This window comes from Gossypium hirsutum, chromosome D09 (genome assembly GCF_007990345.1).
Source record: "Gossypium hirsutum isolate 1008001.06 chromosome D09, Gossypium_hirsutum_v2.1, whole genome shotgun sequence".
Taxonomy (NCBI): Eukaryota; Viridiplantae; Streptophyta; class Magnoliopsida; order Malvales; family Malvaceae; genus Gossypium; species Gossypium hirsutum.
In genome coordinates, this window is record NC_053445.1 from 46,370,290 (window position 1) to 46,388,393 (window position 18,104).

At 31.5% G+C, this 18,104-nt stretch overlaps 2 protein-coding genes across 2 annotated transcripts; both read right to left on the reverse strand.

Annotated features, from left to right (window-relative positions):
* Positions 1-695: 695 nt before the first annotated feature.
* LOC121220949 (L10-interacting MYB domain-containing protein-like) lies at positions 696-4,401 on the reverse strand. Its single transcript, XM_041100993.1, has 4 exons — positions 3,978-4,401; positions 2,412-2,750; positions 2,228-2,321; positions 696-1,453 (listed from the first exon to the last, which is right to left on the reverse strand). Exons 2-4 carry the CDS (start codon positions 2,748-2,750, stop codon positions 1,437-1,439), a joined length of 450 nt encoding a protein of 149 aa, XP_040956927.1. The 5' UTR covers positions 3,978-4,401; the 3' UTR covers positions 696-1,436.
* A 5,074-nt stretch (positions 4,402-9,475) lies between these two features.
* On the reverse strand, positions 9,476-12,131 carry LOC107890991 (transcription factor MYB1). The gene is made up of 2 exons (XM_016815605.2): positions 11,515-12,131; positions 9,476-10,705 (listed from the first exon to the last, which is right to left on the reverse strand). Exons 1-2 carry the CDS (start codon positions 11,840-11,842, stop codon positions 9,840-9,842), a joined length of 1,194 nt encoding a protein of 397 aa, XP_016671094.1. The 5' UTR covers positions 11,843-12,131; the 3' UTR covers positions 9,476-9,839.
* Positions 12,132-18,104: the final 5,973 nt, after the last annotated feature.

Below are 18,104 nucleotides of genomic sequence, written 5' to 3' on the forward strand. Positions count from 1 at the left end.
TAGCATCTCTTGTTAGTTCCATTTTAAAACCAGTAAAATTGTTTGATTCACCGTCATCATCACTATCATCGTCGTCGTCGTCGTCATCATCACTTTCTCGACCATGCGCATTTTCTGAATCAATATTATTCTCATATGCCCAGTTAATATCTTCATATTCCATAAAATCTGCATCATTTCGACCGACATGTTTTCGGATAAAATTGTGTATCGTCATTGTAGTAACAACGATCATCGTTTGCTTTTCAAAACTATAACTTGGCATATCTCTTAAAATGGCCCATTTTTTTTCAAAACACCAAAAGTTCGTTTAATCACACTACGTAATGATGAATGTGAATGATTGAATATCTCTTCTTTACCAGATATCGGTCTACCTCTACGAAAGTCAGGTAAATGATATCGCTGACCTCTATATGATCCAAGATAACCTTTCATTTGAGGATATCCAGAATCAACAAGATAATATTTTCCTACAAGTCATAATATAACAAACAATTAATTCAAGAATTTTTTTTATAAAAATTATCAATTAAAGAACTTATACTTTATTATTTAAAAAATCACATATAAATAAAATACCTAACCATTTGGTGGGTGCGAAAATTTGTATTTTGGATCTCGAATAACATCAAGAAATATTCTAGTGTCATGTGCCAATCCTTCCCATCTAGCCATGACAAATGTGAAACACATATTAAAATCACATACTGCCATAACATTTTGAGTCGGGATACATTTTCTTCCAATATAGGGAATTTGTTCATTTGGTGGAAGAATAGCCGCAATGTGAGTACCATCAATTGCACTTATGCAATCCTGAACAAATAATCATATTACTCTCGTGCATATTTTTAGCTGGCCAAATATATCAAACTATAATAATATAAAATTAAATTTTAACCTTAAAAATGCGGCATATATCTAGAATCTTTACGTATTTGTTCGCGTATTGAGCTAAAAAAAGGATCTTCAGGTGCAATTAGATCAGTGGCCATCCTTGAAACTTTCTCAAGCACATTTGCAAAGTGTCGACTTATTGTTGATCCAAACCTTTGAAATCTTTCTCGACATTGGGAAACTTTTGCTCCGGTGCCCAAGATGTATAAAAAAATTCTCAACATTTCACTAAAAGATATGTTTCTTGAAGTTTGCAAGTTGTATCTTTTCTCCAAAACTCTCAAAACAAACTTGTGAATATCGTTTTTGACATCCTAAAATTAATCATACAACGTGATTCGTGACCATCAAGGATCTCTCGGATTCATGTCTCACCTGACTGTTTTGAATCCATGCATGGTTGCCTCAATATATACTTCTCGTAATATAATTGCACAGAAGAAGATGCAATAACAAATAATCGGTTAAAACATTCTATGCGTTGTAAAATCTCTTTCTTTTCTCTTTCTTCATCACTTTCATCACCGCTGTAATCGTCAACTACACTCATCACCTATGAATAAATTTACGTTGTAAAATCATATATAAATAACAATTGATAACACTAATTTAATAAAAATAAGTAGAACATAAATTCATTATCTAAAGACCAAACATAAACAACTATTAATAAAACTAGATTACAGATAAATAAGTAGAACATAAATTCAATATCCAAAAACCAAACATAAATAACTATTGATAAAACTAGTTTAGCACTGTCAGCTAGTCACATAATAGATATCTTTGCACCCTAGAAGATCAGAAAATTTTCAACTATCATCCATTTTCGTCTTAAGACACAAAGCTCTAATCTCGGGATTAATTGATAAAAACATAATTAGCTTGTCCTTATTGAGCAGTAATTTAAGTGCAAAAAAGTATAGCGGACTAGCTTCTAGAACTTCTTCCGACATGCTGTCAAGCATTTTGACTGCTTGTGGAATACCATATGGATCCATAACAGGAGTCAAACTAGATGTGGCTTGACTCATATTGTCAGCTGCACTGCATAATTTTTCTATTTGACTAGATAATCTTGCAGCCCCTCCAATTTGCTTTGAGGATTTCTTTCTTTTAGTTTTAAAACGTGAACTTGATATCTCAGGGTTTTTTCTTTTTTGACCATTTCCATCAATTTGAACATCATTTGAGATGTGAACATCATTTAAAATGTGAACATCATTTCTCATATTTTCTTCTTCATTCTCTTTAGGTATTTCGTTGTTAACATCCTCAAAAAAATCACTACGGAGTGTACCAGAAGAAGGTGCCTATGCTTTATCACCTGTTGCAACTATCCCCATGAACATTTGGTCCAACTTCGCTTCGAATTCAGGATCAATGCCCGATGTTCTAAATTTTTTAGCTTCATGCACAACCTACATATAAAATGATAGTTTAATAACAGTAATTATCAATAACCTCATAAATAAGGAAAAAATAAAAAATATTCAGAATTATTAATGTACCTGGAGCCTACTCTCCCACCAATCATCCGATGCATCAACAGTTCTTTTTATAGGATTCCACCCTAGACTAGTATCTTCGCCTTTAAGTTTCTTCCAAGCTTTCCATTCTTTTTTTAGGGCATCCCACCTATTTTTAAGTTGTCTTTGTGAAAAACCCTTGCCCGTTTCTTTCTCAAAGGTGGTCATTATTTTTAACCATCCATCTTTTTTGAAATGAGTACCAGGCCTATTGCCTTTCAATATCTTTTTAATACAAATATCACAAAATATTTCAGTCAATCTCTTATCCCACATTGCTTTCACTTTTTCATCACTAACTTCAACTGCCGAAGTACTCATCTATTGTGTATACGAACAGATTCGTTTCAGCCAGTAAAGCAATTAAGAAAATCAAATGTCACATAAGTATATTTGTTTACATATGTATCAAAATTTTAACTATACGCATGAACAAATAACAGTAAAAGATATGTATGTCCTTATTCTAAGGGAAACGTCTATTTTTTGTATCAATTAACTATTTAAAAAATATTATGGGTGACTCTATTTTGATACACTCTCCCACCATTAATTAATAATAATAGCAGAATATACACATTAGTGTTATATATAGGTATAATATTAAAATAACCAACAGAACTGACAATGCTACTCAACAAAGAAAGAGAAAGATAAAAGAAGCAACTTTTGCTCAAGTAAATGGAGTTTTTCGTATAAATATTTTGGGTAAAACTTCTTGCTCAAAAACATGGAAAAACTGTCCATTGCATAGTAAATGGAGTTTTTTCGTATAAATATTTTACTAGAGGATTAATATAATTTTTCATAATAGATTTATTATCATTAATAGAGTTTTAATAAATATAATATATAATCCTTGTCGATTCATCATATTTTCTTAATTTCCATCAAATAGGCATCAAAGCTTATGTTAGAAATTGTTTTTAAAGCTATGATTGGATGCCCAGTGTTCAAGATGAGGTGCAGACTGAAGAATTGTTGTAGATAATACAAGCTTTGTGACAACAAAATGACGTGCATATTCAAATGGGCACGAATGGAGGTTCCACTTATAACCCTTGTCTTCATAGATTTTGCAAGAGATGAATTGGAAGAACCCTAGAATTGAGTGGTCGATGAGTAAAGATCAAAAGTGGATAATTTTCATTGGAAGGTACACGTTGAAGAATATTAGGATTGGAAGTCATGGTAGAAGTTTATTTTAAGTGAAAACCTACGGTTGAACCTAGAAAGGTTATATTTTTGAAGCTGTAATTCAATGGTGGAACAGAGTTGAGGAGCAACAATCACGTCAATGAAAGCAGAAATTCAGTAGTTTAGAACCAAAGAGTACTCAAACCGAATCAAATTATTAATAAATCAATTTAGAATAATATAAAAATCAATTGGTTTTTCTCTTTTATTCCTTCAATGTCTATATTTTTCTCAATAACCTCATAAATAAGAAAAAATAAAAAATATTCAGAATTTCCCAAGACATCACCAACAGTAAAAGAAATGTGAAAAAAAATGGAGTTACCCAGACGAAAAAAAAGATAAACTCACCGGCGGTGGGGAGAAGAGGAACAAAGAACCAGAGGCTTTTGAGAAGTGGAAAAGAGGAACAAAGAACAAGCACCAGCAGAGGAACAAAGAACCAGCAAGCAGAGGAACACCAGCACCAGTAGAGAACAAAATTTGGAGGAAAAAGGGTAGCCGTCGGGAACACCAGCACTAGCAGAGAAGAACCAGCAGAGAAGAACAAATGTGTGGTATGGCTAAAAATGTAAAAGAACAACCCAAAAGTTCTTTTTAGCTGGAAAAGCTAAATTTTTCTGCTTTTCATCTGCTGAAAAAGCACTTGCAATAAGTTAAAATTTTAGTTCCAAATGAAATGGGTTCTTTATTGCTTTTGATGGAAAAGTGTTTTTTCATATAAAAGCCCATCACTTAAGCATAGGAGAACAGGGCCTTAGTCATCTCCCCCCCCCAACTTCCATCCAACTTTTCTTTTAATTCCCTACATGTCCTACCATCATAGTTGAACCATCCAAGCTTCAAACTTTCATTTTTCTTTAAAATTTCCATAGTAAAAATTAAAGGGCTAATGTAAGAAATGATGAAATTATCATACCATACGTGTTTATTTTTATTAAATAGTATAGGAAAGTCACTTGATTATTTTTTTTAACATATAAATGTTATATGTTTTATATGAAATTGAAGAGAAAGAAAAGAAAGGAGAGGACCTAATTAAAGAAAAGGGAAAGAGAAGGCTAATGAGTGAAGGAAGAAGAAAATACATCATCTCAACCTTTTTGTTGTAAGTACAACAAGATTTTTAAATTATTTTTATTTAAATACTTATATTGTAGTATGAAATTACTTAGAATAGAAATGTAAAATATATGTTTAAATTTGTAAAAAAAAATAGATTAGATTATGAAATTATAAAATTATAAAATTTGTAAAGAAAATTATAGGTGGAGAATATGAAATGGTATATTGTTTGAACACTAAGTAATGATGTGGTGGTAAAAGTATATGTGTGAAAAAGGTGTGATATTTGTGATTTGTGAAATGGGGACTAAATTGTAGATGATGGAGAAATGAGAATTTTTTTCGAAATATTTATGTAAAGTATTTAAATATATGAAATTCAGCTTTAATGCCTAAGTAGACGGAATTTAGAACTACTAAGATATTAGTGACATGCCATTAAGGGACCTTAGCGTGCTCTCTGATTATTAGCACATTAGTGCTCTCCATTTAGCACATTCGTGCTCTCTGTATAGCACTTTAGTGCTCTCTGTTCAATAGTGCATAATAATGCACCTCAATATTTGTTTCGTATATCCAATATATTCTATAAAGTCTACTTTGGGCTAAGAATATGAGTTCTACTTTGGGCTAAGAATATGAGTTGTGAACAAAAAGTGAATCACCAATGTGTTAAGGTAAGTTTGATAACTTACAAAAAGGTAAGTTAAATTTTTATTAAAGCAACGCATAGCTGAAGAAACTTATATGTGTGTAAATATGTATTAATTGAATAAGTTTAAAATATTTTGTTATGATTCATTTACTTATTTATTCCTATAGTGCTTACTAAGTCTTCACCGGCTTAACGCGTTTATTTTTTATGCGTAGGTACAGTTAGACTCGAAGAGGTAGAATCGGGTTAGGAGATCTCTCATCTCATCACATCCTCAAGAGCTTCAAGAGTAGGTACCATATTTTGAATTAAAATGACATGTAGACCAAATGTGTTTCCATGTGTTAGGGACCCAAATGCAAACTCTTGAAATTCTATTTATTTTGGGTTGCTTGAAGTATTTTGGTCTATATGAAATGAATTAGTGAAACTATAAGTATGTTTGCAAATGTGGTTTGGTAAGTTAAAATACTATGTATAAATGTTTAAATTAAACAATATTTAACCAAAACCGTTTTGGCACTAAATGTAATAATCTTATACTGAGTCCGTATGATTGGACAGGGTATAGGGGTGTTACATGCCGCTTGCCTAAACAAGAAACTAAACCCTTCCACGCATAAAATGAACAAAGAGAGAGAAAGCGAATCAACTTAATGGAGACCCCGATAAGGAATAATTGGAGTATTGGACAAAGCCAGAGTATTGAACAGTAGTAACGCACATCATAACCCATTAGATCCAAGAAAATTACAATTAAACAAATAAGAATTAGTAATTTAGTGATAAATTATCATTATCATATTATTATATATCAATTAAAATGAAAATTAACACTGTAAATAGATGCATTACTTTCAAGCAGCACTTAGAAAAACAAAATTTAGTATCTCAAAAAGAATAAAATATTAAAGTACAAAATACTGAGTCATGTTGAAATGGAAATAGGATAGGGGTGAAAGGTTAGTTCAATTGATGCTGAGGCAATTTTAATATATTTATACTTTAAATTAATTTTATATTTATATTTAAATTTCAAGGAATCAAAATTCAAACTATGAAGTTTGATGTTGATATAAAATGATACATTAAAGTAAATTATTAAAATTTTACATATGCAACATTAATAATAATATTTAAATATCATTTTTTATTGAACTAGAATAAATTTATGTATTATTTGTAATATTTATAATACATAATATTCTAAATTAAATATTTTCAAATTAACAGTATGTTCGATAAATCATTGAAAATAAAAATTTTCAACATTTAATATTTTACATATGTTTGATAATCATTATAATTTTTTACTTAACATAAAATTTTAGACAAAAAAGTGTTGAATAAGATAAATAGGTAGGTTGTTACTTATGTAGAAAATATTAAATTGATTTTATTTTATTAAAAAATTGAAACGCATTAACTTTTTTTTAAATATTGAAATATTTCAATTTATCATATTTATCTTTTATCCAAAACTATCCAAAATAAAAAAAATAGATTAATAAGATAAAAATTTAAAATAAATAATATTTTTAAAATAAGTATTTATTTTTATCAAACAATAAAATTATATTTTGTACTTATATATTATATTTACTAATTTACTAAACAGTTTTTTAAGATAAATTTAGCACTTATAAAATTTAGTATTAAAAATTTAGAACCTAATTTTTCAACACTCAAAATTTTAGTTTATTAAATGTTCCCTAAATTTTGAATAGGAGAAAATTTAAGTTGTAGGAAGTTTAAAACGTTAATACTTTGGAATAATTAATTGCATCAAATTAAAGTATAAAGATTAAATTTTAAAGTTTAACATAATAAAGGGACCAGGATTAAATTTTACTCATTTATATTTATAGTATGATCTGCGTTTGCGTGAATAACACAAAAGCTAGTGTATGGAATTTAGGATGTAGGCAAGTATATATATACGCAAAAGGAAATGAGGAATAAAGAAAAAGAAAAAGAAAACCACAAAAATTAGAGAAAAAAAATCCAAATGGAAGAGTTTTGCAATAAAGCCAACTTGGGAATGTAATGACAATAAGAATATGATAAAGATAGGAGTAGAGAGTGGCCGACGCCGTATTAAGAAAACGACAGCCTATTTTTATATTTTTAAATATAAATCAAGAATAAGTATCATTTTATTAATTTAACCTGTATTTCAATATAAAAATATATATCATTACTTTGTATTTGAATGAGAATAATGCCTCATTTATCTACCAATTGCTAATGTAATTGTGGGAAATCTGGAATTGAGATTTGGGGATATTGTCAGAATTAGATTAAATTAATAGGATGAATGGATTGAATTGATAAAATATAAAAAGTCTATTCGATGTTGGATTCCATTGTTGAAAATTTGGGTAGTGCCTACTTTGGATCCAAAGGCACATGTTTATTTGCAAATAAAGGCAAAATGGGTCAGTACAAATATTGCAATCTAAGTAGAGGTTGAAAGGACTTTTTTTTTTTCTCATTTTTCAATGTATTTGTGCTGACACTGAAAATTATTTGCACTCAACAACACCCCAAAAGTAACAAGAGTCAAGTAAAAACCGTTTTGGATCGCTTTCAAGTGTCAAAAGTTGAATCTGCCGTCCCAGTTCTGCAATCTCCACATAGAAACCAAAGTGGAGCAAGTGAAAAAACAGGGTGGGGAGGTGGTGGGGGCTGCTAACCATGTTGTTGTTCAATCTGCCATCTTTGTTTTTCCTTATGTTTTCTTTTTTATATTTGCTTCTTTTTGTCCAGGGAATAGTTTCTTTTTGAGCTGTTAAAGTAGAAGACAAGCATCTAACAAATTGACCAAGAATTCTCTCCCTTTTATTTTTTGGTCTTTAAAATCAATAATATATTATAATAACTCAAAGTTGTACCTCAATCATCTTGAAATATTTTAGAGCTTATGTATGAACATATGTATTGGTTTTGGTTTGATGATGAATCATTGTTAATCTATTATTTCCTTAAAGGTATTCCTTGGTGGTTTTGTTGAAACACAGCAGAGTAGGCATAATCCATCAAGTTTGACGGGGTCAATTATAAAAACAGGCAAATATTCAATTCATTTTGGTTAAACAAACACCAAATAAAGAAAAAGGATCCCTTAAGTGCATAAAGTTGAATCTTTCTATTCAAAAACCATCAGAATAAGCACTAAAACGGACTTGATAGGTATTCAGAGTTAGGCACCACATTCTGATAATTCACATTTGGTTTCAATCAGAAAGCAGCTCTGCAAATGCAATACCACATGTTTATCTCTTTCAAGCAGCCCCCTAGCATGCGTATTTTTCAGGGTTTGAATCCTGGAAAGATTAAAAGGGCATTCCCTTTTTTGCCCTTATTTTTTCTAGTTTAAGTCTGAATCACTGAAACCTGAAAGGGTACATCAACATGTTTCTTTCACTAGCGATGGACACTCGTTATTAGTGAACCAGATGTCTTCCACTTCTATATCAGCTCCCATCACCACCTTTAAAAGCCATTCAATCTCATTTGCTACCAAAGATAATAAACATAACTGGCCCTAATTACCTGTTTCAATCTAACATGACTAAAACATCAAAGAAGCTTTGTCCTACACCCCGTGTTAAACTTTGGCACCGAAGGTCATTCAAGCACTAAATACCATCAATTCACCTTGGTGACTACTTGTCATGTCCCATGTTCTCATCAACTTTCTGCAACCTAAATGCCATAGAGTCCTAGTTCAATATGAATCACAATTAGAGGCTTTTCCCACTATGACTTATTCTAGGATAAGCCATGCCTCTGCCACATACTAATCAGCCAATGAGTTATTTATTTGGGCAGGCTTAAGTATCAAAAATAGTCCTCATTAGTAGGCAGAGATGTCACCATTTATTGTTCTAACAAGATTAGAAAATGAGATGGGTGAAAGATATATACATATTAAGATTGTTTTGAGGCTCTCAAAACAAACTATACTAGATCTAAAAGCAGGCCCAACAAAGACTGATAAACGAGGCATTAGTTTTTCAAGAAGAGAATGGTAGAACAGGATTATAAGGCCAACATGGATACTTGGAAAGATATTTAAGATGCTAAGAAAGTTAAGGGAAATGTCAACAGAAAACAACTACATACGGAGCAAAAACGATGACTAGTAGTAATTAGATTGTAAATCAATATTTTCCAAGCTTTATCATCAATTCATGCTGGTACAAGGATGTTAATAGGCATTGTTTGTAAAACGAATACGTAAACAAGCTCCCCTGCATCAAACTTATCAGCCACTATGTCCATTTAAGCATCTAGGTCAAGCATAGCAATGAACATGAAACAATTGAGCCCTTCTTATAATTCAGTACCATATGGCGATTACCTTGAACACAAGAAATCAGGATCCCATTCCAGCATCACTCTCAAGCTAATTTGAAGGCCAAGACTACCATCTTTCATAATTTTTTTGACCACCTTCTCTCGACTTAGAAGTAGAGTTGCCTCATATTCTATGTTGACAGCAGGTTGGTCATAGTGCCCATAAACTTGCTGTTTCTCTCTTCAATACGTAAACGATCGCTCATTTGGCTCTCCTCAAAATGTCCCATGTGCACTTGAGATCTATGAGATGTACCAGCAGTTGCATCATCCATTGCCCTGACGCTGTTATTTTCCAATCCACTTTTCAGCCATGCAAGGTTGCTTATATCAGTGGCTATTGCAGCCAACTCGTAATTTGGAAAAGATGGAGGTTCTGAAAATTCCACAAATTCTGGCCCCAGCAAAGACTTTTGACCATTTTGAGTTCCACAACAGCCATGACCACAATGCAGAGGTACTAAACGATCAGTGTAAACTCCTTCAAGCAATTTGCATGTTCCAACATCTGGCTTTGATGTTTGAATGGAAGGGCCTAGCACCGGAACTGGCCTTGAACATGGTGAAACAAATTCAGGTGCATCCATGTTATTATAAACATTAAAAGCACTGATACGGGCCACAGGACGGAAAAGAGTTGGTAGTTCAATTAATTCATGGTTAGATTGAGTCCCTGTTAGTGCTTTGCCCTTTGATTGATTATCTAACTTTTCCGAGGAGCTTGCGTCTTTCCATTCCAGGGATCTGAAAGAACTGTCCTCCGCACAAGACAGAGTTTCTTCAGATGATGCCTTGGTTTTGTCCAAGCAGCCAGCATCTTCCATCATATTTGCAGATTCCGTGTTTATTCTACCAAGATCCATGTACCGGCGCCGCAATGTGGAATTCCAATGATTTTTTATAGCATTATCTGTTCTTCCAGGTAGAAGCCTTGCAATCACGGCCCATTTGTTCCCATGTACTGCATGTGCTGAAATAATCATCCGATCCTCCTCATCTGCCACAGACATGATGATCAGTTCCATTTATCAGAAAGAAGTACACACACTCTTGTTAAAGTGAAATGTTTATAAACCGAAATGCACAAACTAACTAAAGAAATGCAAAGTTATGTTTAAAGGTAAAAAAAAACTTATAAAGTGAAAGTTGCAAACTAATACTGACTGCTGCCATGTGAGTATGAGTAGAATGTTCATTGACACTTTCTTATATGTAATGACACTTCCCCAAGTTACAAGCAGTTTCTCTAATGCTCACCAAAATTACTGCCATTTCCGAACAACTAGACTCCTGCCCAATTTCAACAAGACACATGTGATTCAAGATTTGACATTAAAAGGCTAACTACTTTGTTTCAATTTGAACATTATCATCTCTGTTTCTCGATTGAACCAAAGGTAGAGTGGCAAAGGACTTGTGTTTAGGTCTTCAATTGACACCAGCCCTAAAGTCCAACCCTTAGTAAAAGAAAAAAAAAACATCTTTGTTTCTCTCAAACATTTCCCTAAAATCTCCCAAAAGTACAGCATTGAGAAATTTTGGGAATTGACATGATTGGTTACTTAAAGCATAGTTCTTAGGAGATTGTGGGTTCTAAACACATTTTAAGAAAAAAGACACTAAATTTTGCTAATCATTAGATGGCATAACTTGAACATCCAAAAGCAAAGTAGTCTAAAGTCTAAACTTGAAACTGTTACACAAATCTAACATGCAAAAACATCCGAGCAGGTACTAAAATTTAAGAAAAATAGATAACCAGATCGACAGATCGAAAAAAACAAAACAAAGGTGTAGACTTGGTACCAGTAAATGGCTTGCGCTTAACGGCCGGGTCAAGCTGATTACACCAACGAAGCCGACACGACTTCCCAGAACGACCGGCGATTCCACGCGCAATCAAGCTCCAATTCCTCGCCCCAAACTTGCTCACAAGTTCGCTCAGAATCGCATCTTCCTCAGGGGACCAGGGCCCCTTCACTCGCTGTTTACGCGCTCGCCCTCCCGCCGCCGAATCGTCGCGGCTTCCACAATCGCCCCCTTCGCCGCCATCTAGGGGTGGTGGTGATGGGACGTTGATTTCAGCAACAGTGGTGCCGTTGCCGTTATCAACGGCTTCCACTTCTGTTTCCATTTAGTGGTGAGAGTGATGACGGTCCCCTCGAGTACCAGACTTAACGGCAAAGAGTCTTTGTTACGTGAAAAATGAAGTGACAACTTAGAAACAGATTTTATCGAGCAAAATGTTGTTGGGATCTTTCTTATTTGACAGTTTTATCCTCCAAATTTTTTTATCTTGACGGATTTGTCCTACCTTCGATTCACTATCAAATTCAAAATCAGGGTTTTCTTTTTCTCAATTGCCCTTGAATTTAGAAATATCTAAGAATTAAAAAAAATTGTTCCCAAATTTTACATTACTTGAACTTCCCCTTCGTTATAGCAACATGCTTTTAATTCCTTTTTTTTTTTTGACCGAAAACATGCTTTTAATTCCTTGTTAATGGCTTTGAGGGCCAAAAAAGGGAGGAGGATAAAAGGGAGGGGCGTTTTGTAATTTGAGTCTGATAATTCGGACAATTCATTCGTAAAACATAGTAATAATAAAGTTGACCCTGGGCTGGACAAGCACAGCACAGCAGGGTTTTATTATATTGGCGGGAAAACAGAGAAGGTAAATGGCAATGGGCCAAGTTTCAAATGGGTTGATCATGGGTCAGTGAGCTTGCGTCTCATCATGGTTAACCACACCTTCCATGCCCATTTCTCGGATAACCTTAGATTAATTTGTCAATTTTATTTTGATATAACCACACAATATGCCATTTTTTTCTATTTTGATACTTAAATTGTTTTTTTTTCAAGTTGGTACTCATACATAGTCAAACTTTAAATCTATTTAAAAAAAGCTTAACTCATAAATTAGTATCTAAATTATACTTTTTTTTTCTCAAATTGATACCTACATTTTTTTTTGCCATAAGTGGTACCTAAATTATTCTTCCATCACTTATTTTACACCAAATTGTTATATCCATTAAAAAAGTTTTCATTGAATAATAGATTGTTATGTCATATAACCTTTTAAAAGATGATTTTTTATTATTATTTTCTTTTGCATGATTTTTCTCTTTATTTTTTTTCTTCCTTTATAATGTCTCACAATATCAATGTCGAAACCGTTTTTTGAAAACAAAATTTTGGTTGTCGACTTTAAAAACGAAAATTGGAGTCGCCACCGATCCTTTATTAAGGTGTGATCGGCCCACCTTAAAAATAATTTTGGTCTGCGAAATTTGAGAAAATAGGTTCGGGAGTCAGTTACGCACGAGGAAGGATTAGCCCCTCGTAACGCCCAAAATTGGTACCAAATTGATTTTTTTTAATGTCTTGGTGTCGAAAATTTGAAAAGATTTTAAAAGGAAACTTTTTATTTCATGAATGAATCAAAATAATAAGACATTCTTATTTCAAAGAAATAAAACACCACACCCAGTGAGTTAGGGCACAATGTTTTTAAATCTTCAAAATACTCGAATATTGTCTTTTGTTTTTGAAAATTCTTATTTCGAGAAGAAAATGTCATGACCAGTAAGTTAGGACCCAACATTTTGAATTCCCGAGAATAAGCTTTTATTTAAAATTTGCGAATTTATTGCAAAACAAATACTTGGCTTTCTAAATTCATCGAAAAATAATCGCAATCCAGTAAGTTAGGACACAATCTTTCCCGAGAATCATGAATGCCAAATATTTTGGAAATTTGTAAAAATATGATGATTTTAATGCTTCGATAAAACCCAAAATATATTTCCCAAAAGGTATGTCAAAAGTTAATGTATAATAAGAAACAAAACTTTAATTTAAAAAATACATGAATAAGCATTTACAAAAATATATATACAAGTACAATTTGCAAATATGTGCATGCATTTATTTGGCTCACATATACAAGTATACATATAAAAGCAGAAATGGGATATATAAAAAAACAAAATAAAAATGCATGTATTGAAAATAAAATAAAGGTATAAAAACATGCATGTGGATATGTTTGCAGAAAATATAAGTATGCATGTATCGGTAAAACACGAAAATATATGTATAATATACAAAAGATAATTGAATATGTGAAATGATAAAAAATTTTATAATGGTTTTTTAAAATGGGAACACGAGTATATTAAAAAAAATACCCATGTTATAAAGCGTGTATGTATATATATATAGTATAAAGTATAAAGTATAAAAAATAAGGAGAGTAAAAAAAACAGAAAAAAGAGTACGTGTATATGTAATATATGCGCAGAAAGCTTAGAAAATATATATTATTTAAAGAGCATGTGTATGTATGTAGGCCTAATAATTATAATATATAATATTATAGTAATAAATAAAATAAAACAAAATAATAGTATGGCATTATTGTGATAAAACTAAAAAATGGATTAAATTGAATTAAAAACGAAAAAAATGGGGGGAATTTAAATGAAATTTTAAAAAATAGGACCAACTTGAATACGCGCATAACAGTGGAGGACCAAAAAGGAATATGCCCATTAATTCCACGGCGCCGTTTCAACGCAATCTGTGAACCTGGTCAATGGACCAAATTGAAACAAGCACGAAATTTTGTGGCAAAATTGCAAACGCGCGAAATACTGCATTTAAAATCAAAATAAAATAGGAGGGACCAAACACGAAAATTTCCCACCTGACGTCAGAGCGCGCGGATCCTCCCCTTCGGGTCGGGTCACCGCGAAGGTCAGGCCTGGGAAAACGACGCCGTTTTGATCTGTTATTAAAACAATTTTAAAAAAAAACCATTTCATCAGATTGAAAGGAAAAAAAACAAGGTTCCCCCCTTTTTTGCTCTGCTAGGGCTTCGCACCCAAACCCCGTCGCACTGCCATTCGCCTGGCCAGCGCTCCAATCATGACGGAGCCGGCTACCAGGTAAGCGCTCCCCTTTTCTTTTTATGTTATTTCCTTTTCTTTTCTAAATAAATAATAATAATAGAAACAAACAGAACAAAAAATAGCGAGGAAAAACAAAGAATCCCGATTTCACCTTGAAAAACAAAGGATCTGTACTTTCAATGTTCTTTTTCTATTTTCTTGTCTATTTCTCTGTGTGTTTTTACACTAAAATCTGTTGCAGGTTCGTAGGAGACGTGTACAGCGTGTGCAACGTTTGCGGAGGTGCGCGAGGGAGAGCCAACATGCAAAACGTTGTGTCGTTGGGGCGAGGCGGCTGCGGCGCTAAGCATACTGCTACTAGGGTTTCTGAAGGCTTGTTTTGGGTCACATTGTATTTGGGCTAGGGTCTAGTATTTAGGCTGATTTAATTTGGGTTTTGTAAAAACTTGGACTGCTTACTTTTTTTGTTTTGTAAGGGCCCGGGTGAATTGGGCTTATTACAATCAATAATGCTTGAAATTTGCCCTCCGAAGATCGAGATGTCAACAATTAATTATGTTTTCGAACTTCATCGCCTACTTCACTTGTTAGGATAAAAAAAATTTCTTTCATTAATCAAAACCAATTTTTTTTCAAACCGAATCAACTAGTCGGACTGAGGACCGACAAGGTATCGATCGAGAAATTGGGATTGAACCAATTGATTCATAGCCTATATAGACAAGTTGAACTGGCTAAAAAGCTAGTTGAACCTACTGAATCATTTTTCTTTATTTTTTAAATATATATATTTTTAATTGTTATGAATATTTAATGATATATTTAATCAAATTGGACGAATTGATCAAACCAGAAAGTGGTTACTTGACCAGTCGACCAATGATTCGATTTTGAAAACATTGATCAAAGCATGAAGCCCAAAATGCTTACACTTAGAGAAAAAAACATGCTTTAGTGCCAATAGTACTATATTATATTTCAAACTTTGATCCTTAAATGTTTTATCGGCCAACTTCACTCCTTAATATTATCAAACATTCCCGATTCAATCATTTGGGCGTTAAAAAATCGGTCAAGATAGTCAATTAATCATAAATTGTCACATATCATACGTCGACATCGTCATTCAAGAAAAATCTTTTAAAAATATTTTAAAATATAAAAAAAATTACAAAAAAATAGAAATAAAATTATAAGAATATATAATTTAAAAAATAATTTTTTAAATTTTTTTTAAAAATGACAAAAAATATAGAAGTATTAGAAATTGTAAAAATTTATTATAAATTTTTAAAAAATAGTAAAAATTATTGTATTTTTTGAATAAAATATACCTTAGATAATCACATTTAAAATATAAAAAATTGGTATAAATATTGTATATAGATAAAAACACAATTAATTTTTATAAAAATTGTACCAAAGCTTTTTAGAATGGTCAAGCACTAATGAAGGTTTCAACTTAGAGAAAAATTGTAATTTAAATATCACTTGTGATAAGAAAATGTTGAATACCAATATGGAAAAAAAATATAGTTTAAATACTATTCTGTGAGTGAACTTTATATATATATATATAATATAACGATAACTAAAGCATTCACATAATACTTTACTAGTATCAGCAGCGGAGAGCAATTTTCAGTTTCAATCGAAAAAATCAACTCATTTAATTTTTTTTATTTTGATTTTGTCGAGTGGGACGAGTTGGTCGATTTTGACCTCGGTTTAATTGGTTAATTCAATTAATTATCAATTTTTTAATATAAGAATCAAATTAACAAAAAAAAACTAACTTATTTTATAATGTTATTAAATTATTTAAAATATATTTATATTTTATAATAGATATATAACCATATAAACCTAACCTAATGACCCATAAAATCTAATTAAACCTAAATCAATTAAACCCAAATAAAAATAAAAATTAAACAAAAAAACTCAAAAAAAAGCTCTCAGCATTCATTCCCTTCTCCAAAACATCCCCGACATTTCTAGCAAAAAGAAAACCCTAAACCACCATTATACCGTTCGTAGTCATTCTGTAGGAGCTTCACTGTTGTTTAGCTTGGGGGTACATCTTTCTCTATTTTTTGCTTGTGGGTTAAAAAAAATGTTATATTGTACCAACTATGATTTGTTCTTTCTCTATTTGTTTCTCGTGGGTTAAGGAAAATGTTGCACAACTGTTATTGTTATACCATATGTCAATATAGAGTAGGAATTATCGTAAAATAATAAAAAATAAAAATAAAAGTACATAAATTTTACGTAGAAAACTTTTATCGAAAAAAATCACGGGCAAATGAAGAAAAATTCACTAATATTAAAAAAAATATTAGAGGTTTTTGTCTATGCACAGTTTTGAAGGGTTAAACAAGTGTTTTTTTTATTTTTATAACCAACATCTTTTAGAAGAAGTATAGTCCTATACGGATTCAACTTGTGTGGCAAGGTCTGTACGGGCAGAGGTGTTCGGCCCTTAGACCTTCGCCCCCAAAAATCCCAAATTTTGCCTCTTTGTTTTATTTCTTTAAAAAATGAGTTACACATCGAACTTTTTAGGTCACATCAAACGAGATTCGGATCACACAACTCTAATAGTTCTTACTCGCAAGAGCTTCACCGCCGTTTAGTTTGTTTGTTCATTATAAGGGAACAAAAAAGGAAAAGAAAAAAATTTGGGCTAGTTAACTCCAAAAACCAACCGTACCGACTAAATAAAAGTCGGTTCCATTTGATCATTTTTTCAATTAAAGTTGGTCAAATTAATTTTTTCATGTTAAAGTCGGTTTAAAAAAACAACCACCAAACTAATTAATTAACCTAATTGTTCTCTCTTAAGTATCAGAACATCTATAAATATAAAATAGAAATAAAGTATATTTAATTTTTTAAAAAAATAAATTTATAATTAAAAAGTTTTTAAAATTGTATTCCACTCAAAAAAATCATTAACCATGGTATATAAAGTGTTGTGATCAAAGGGAAAGAGAAAAAAAAAGTGAAAGCCAGTAAGAAAAAGATTTTTTTTTATAGTTGTTTATGCTAATAAACAATTACTATCTATATTTTCATTACTTTTAAAGTATTTAAGGAATTTAGTTGATTTAGTTGATATCACTTAGGTTATGTTTGGTAGGATTATTATTAATTTTATATGTTTTAGTGGTGGATTAGTTATAAACTACATTCACATGACTTGTTTGTGGCAAGGAGAATGAAAACATTTTACTTATTTTTAAGAGGACTTTTTTTCTACAAAAATTATTATCTATCTTTCTAATTTCAAGTTTAAATTTATACAAATTATTTTTTACTTTATCTTTTATAAAACATATATAATAAATAATTTTTTATATTATTACATTAATAAGCAAACGTAGTATAATTCATACCAATCAAAATTTATCATATTAAAGATAGATATATGTTGCGGTCAGATATATATGCAATAAAGTTAGTTAATATATG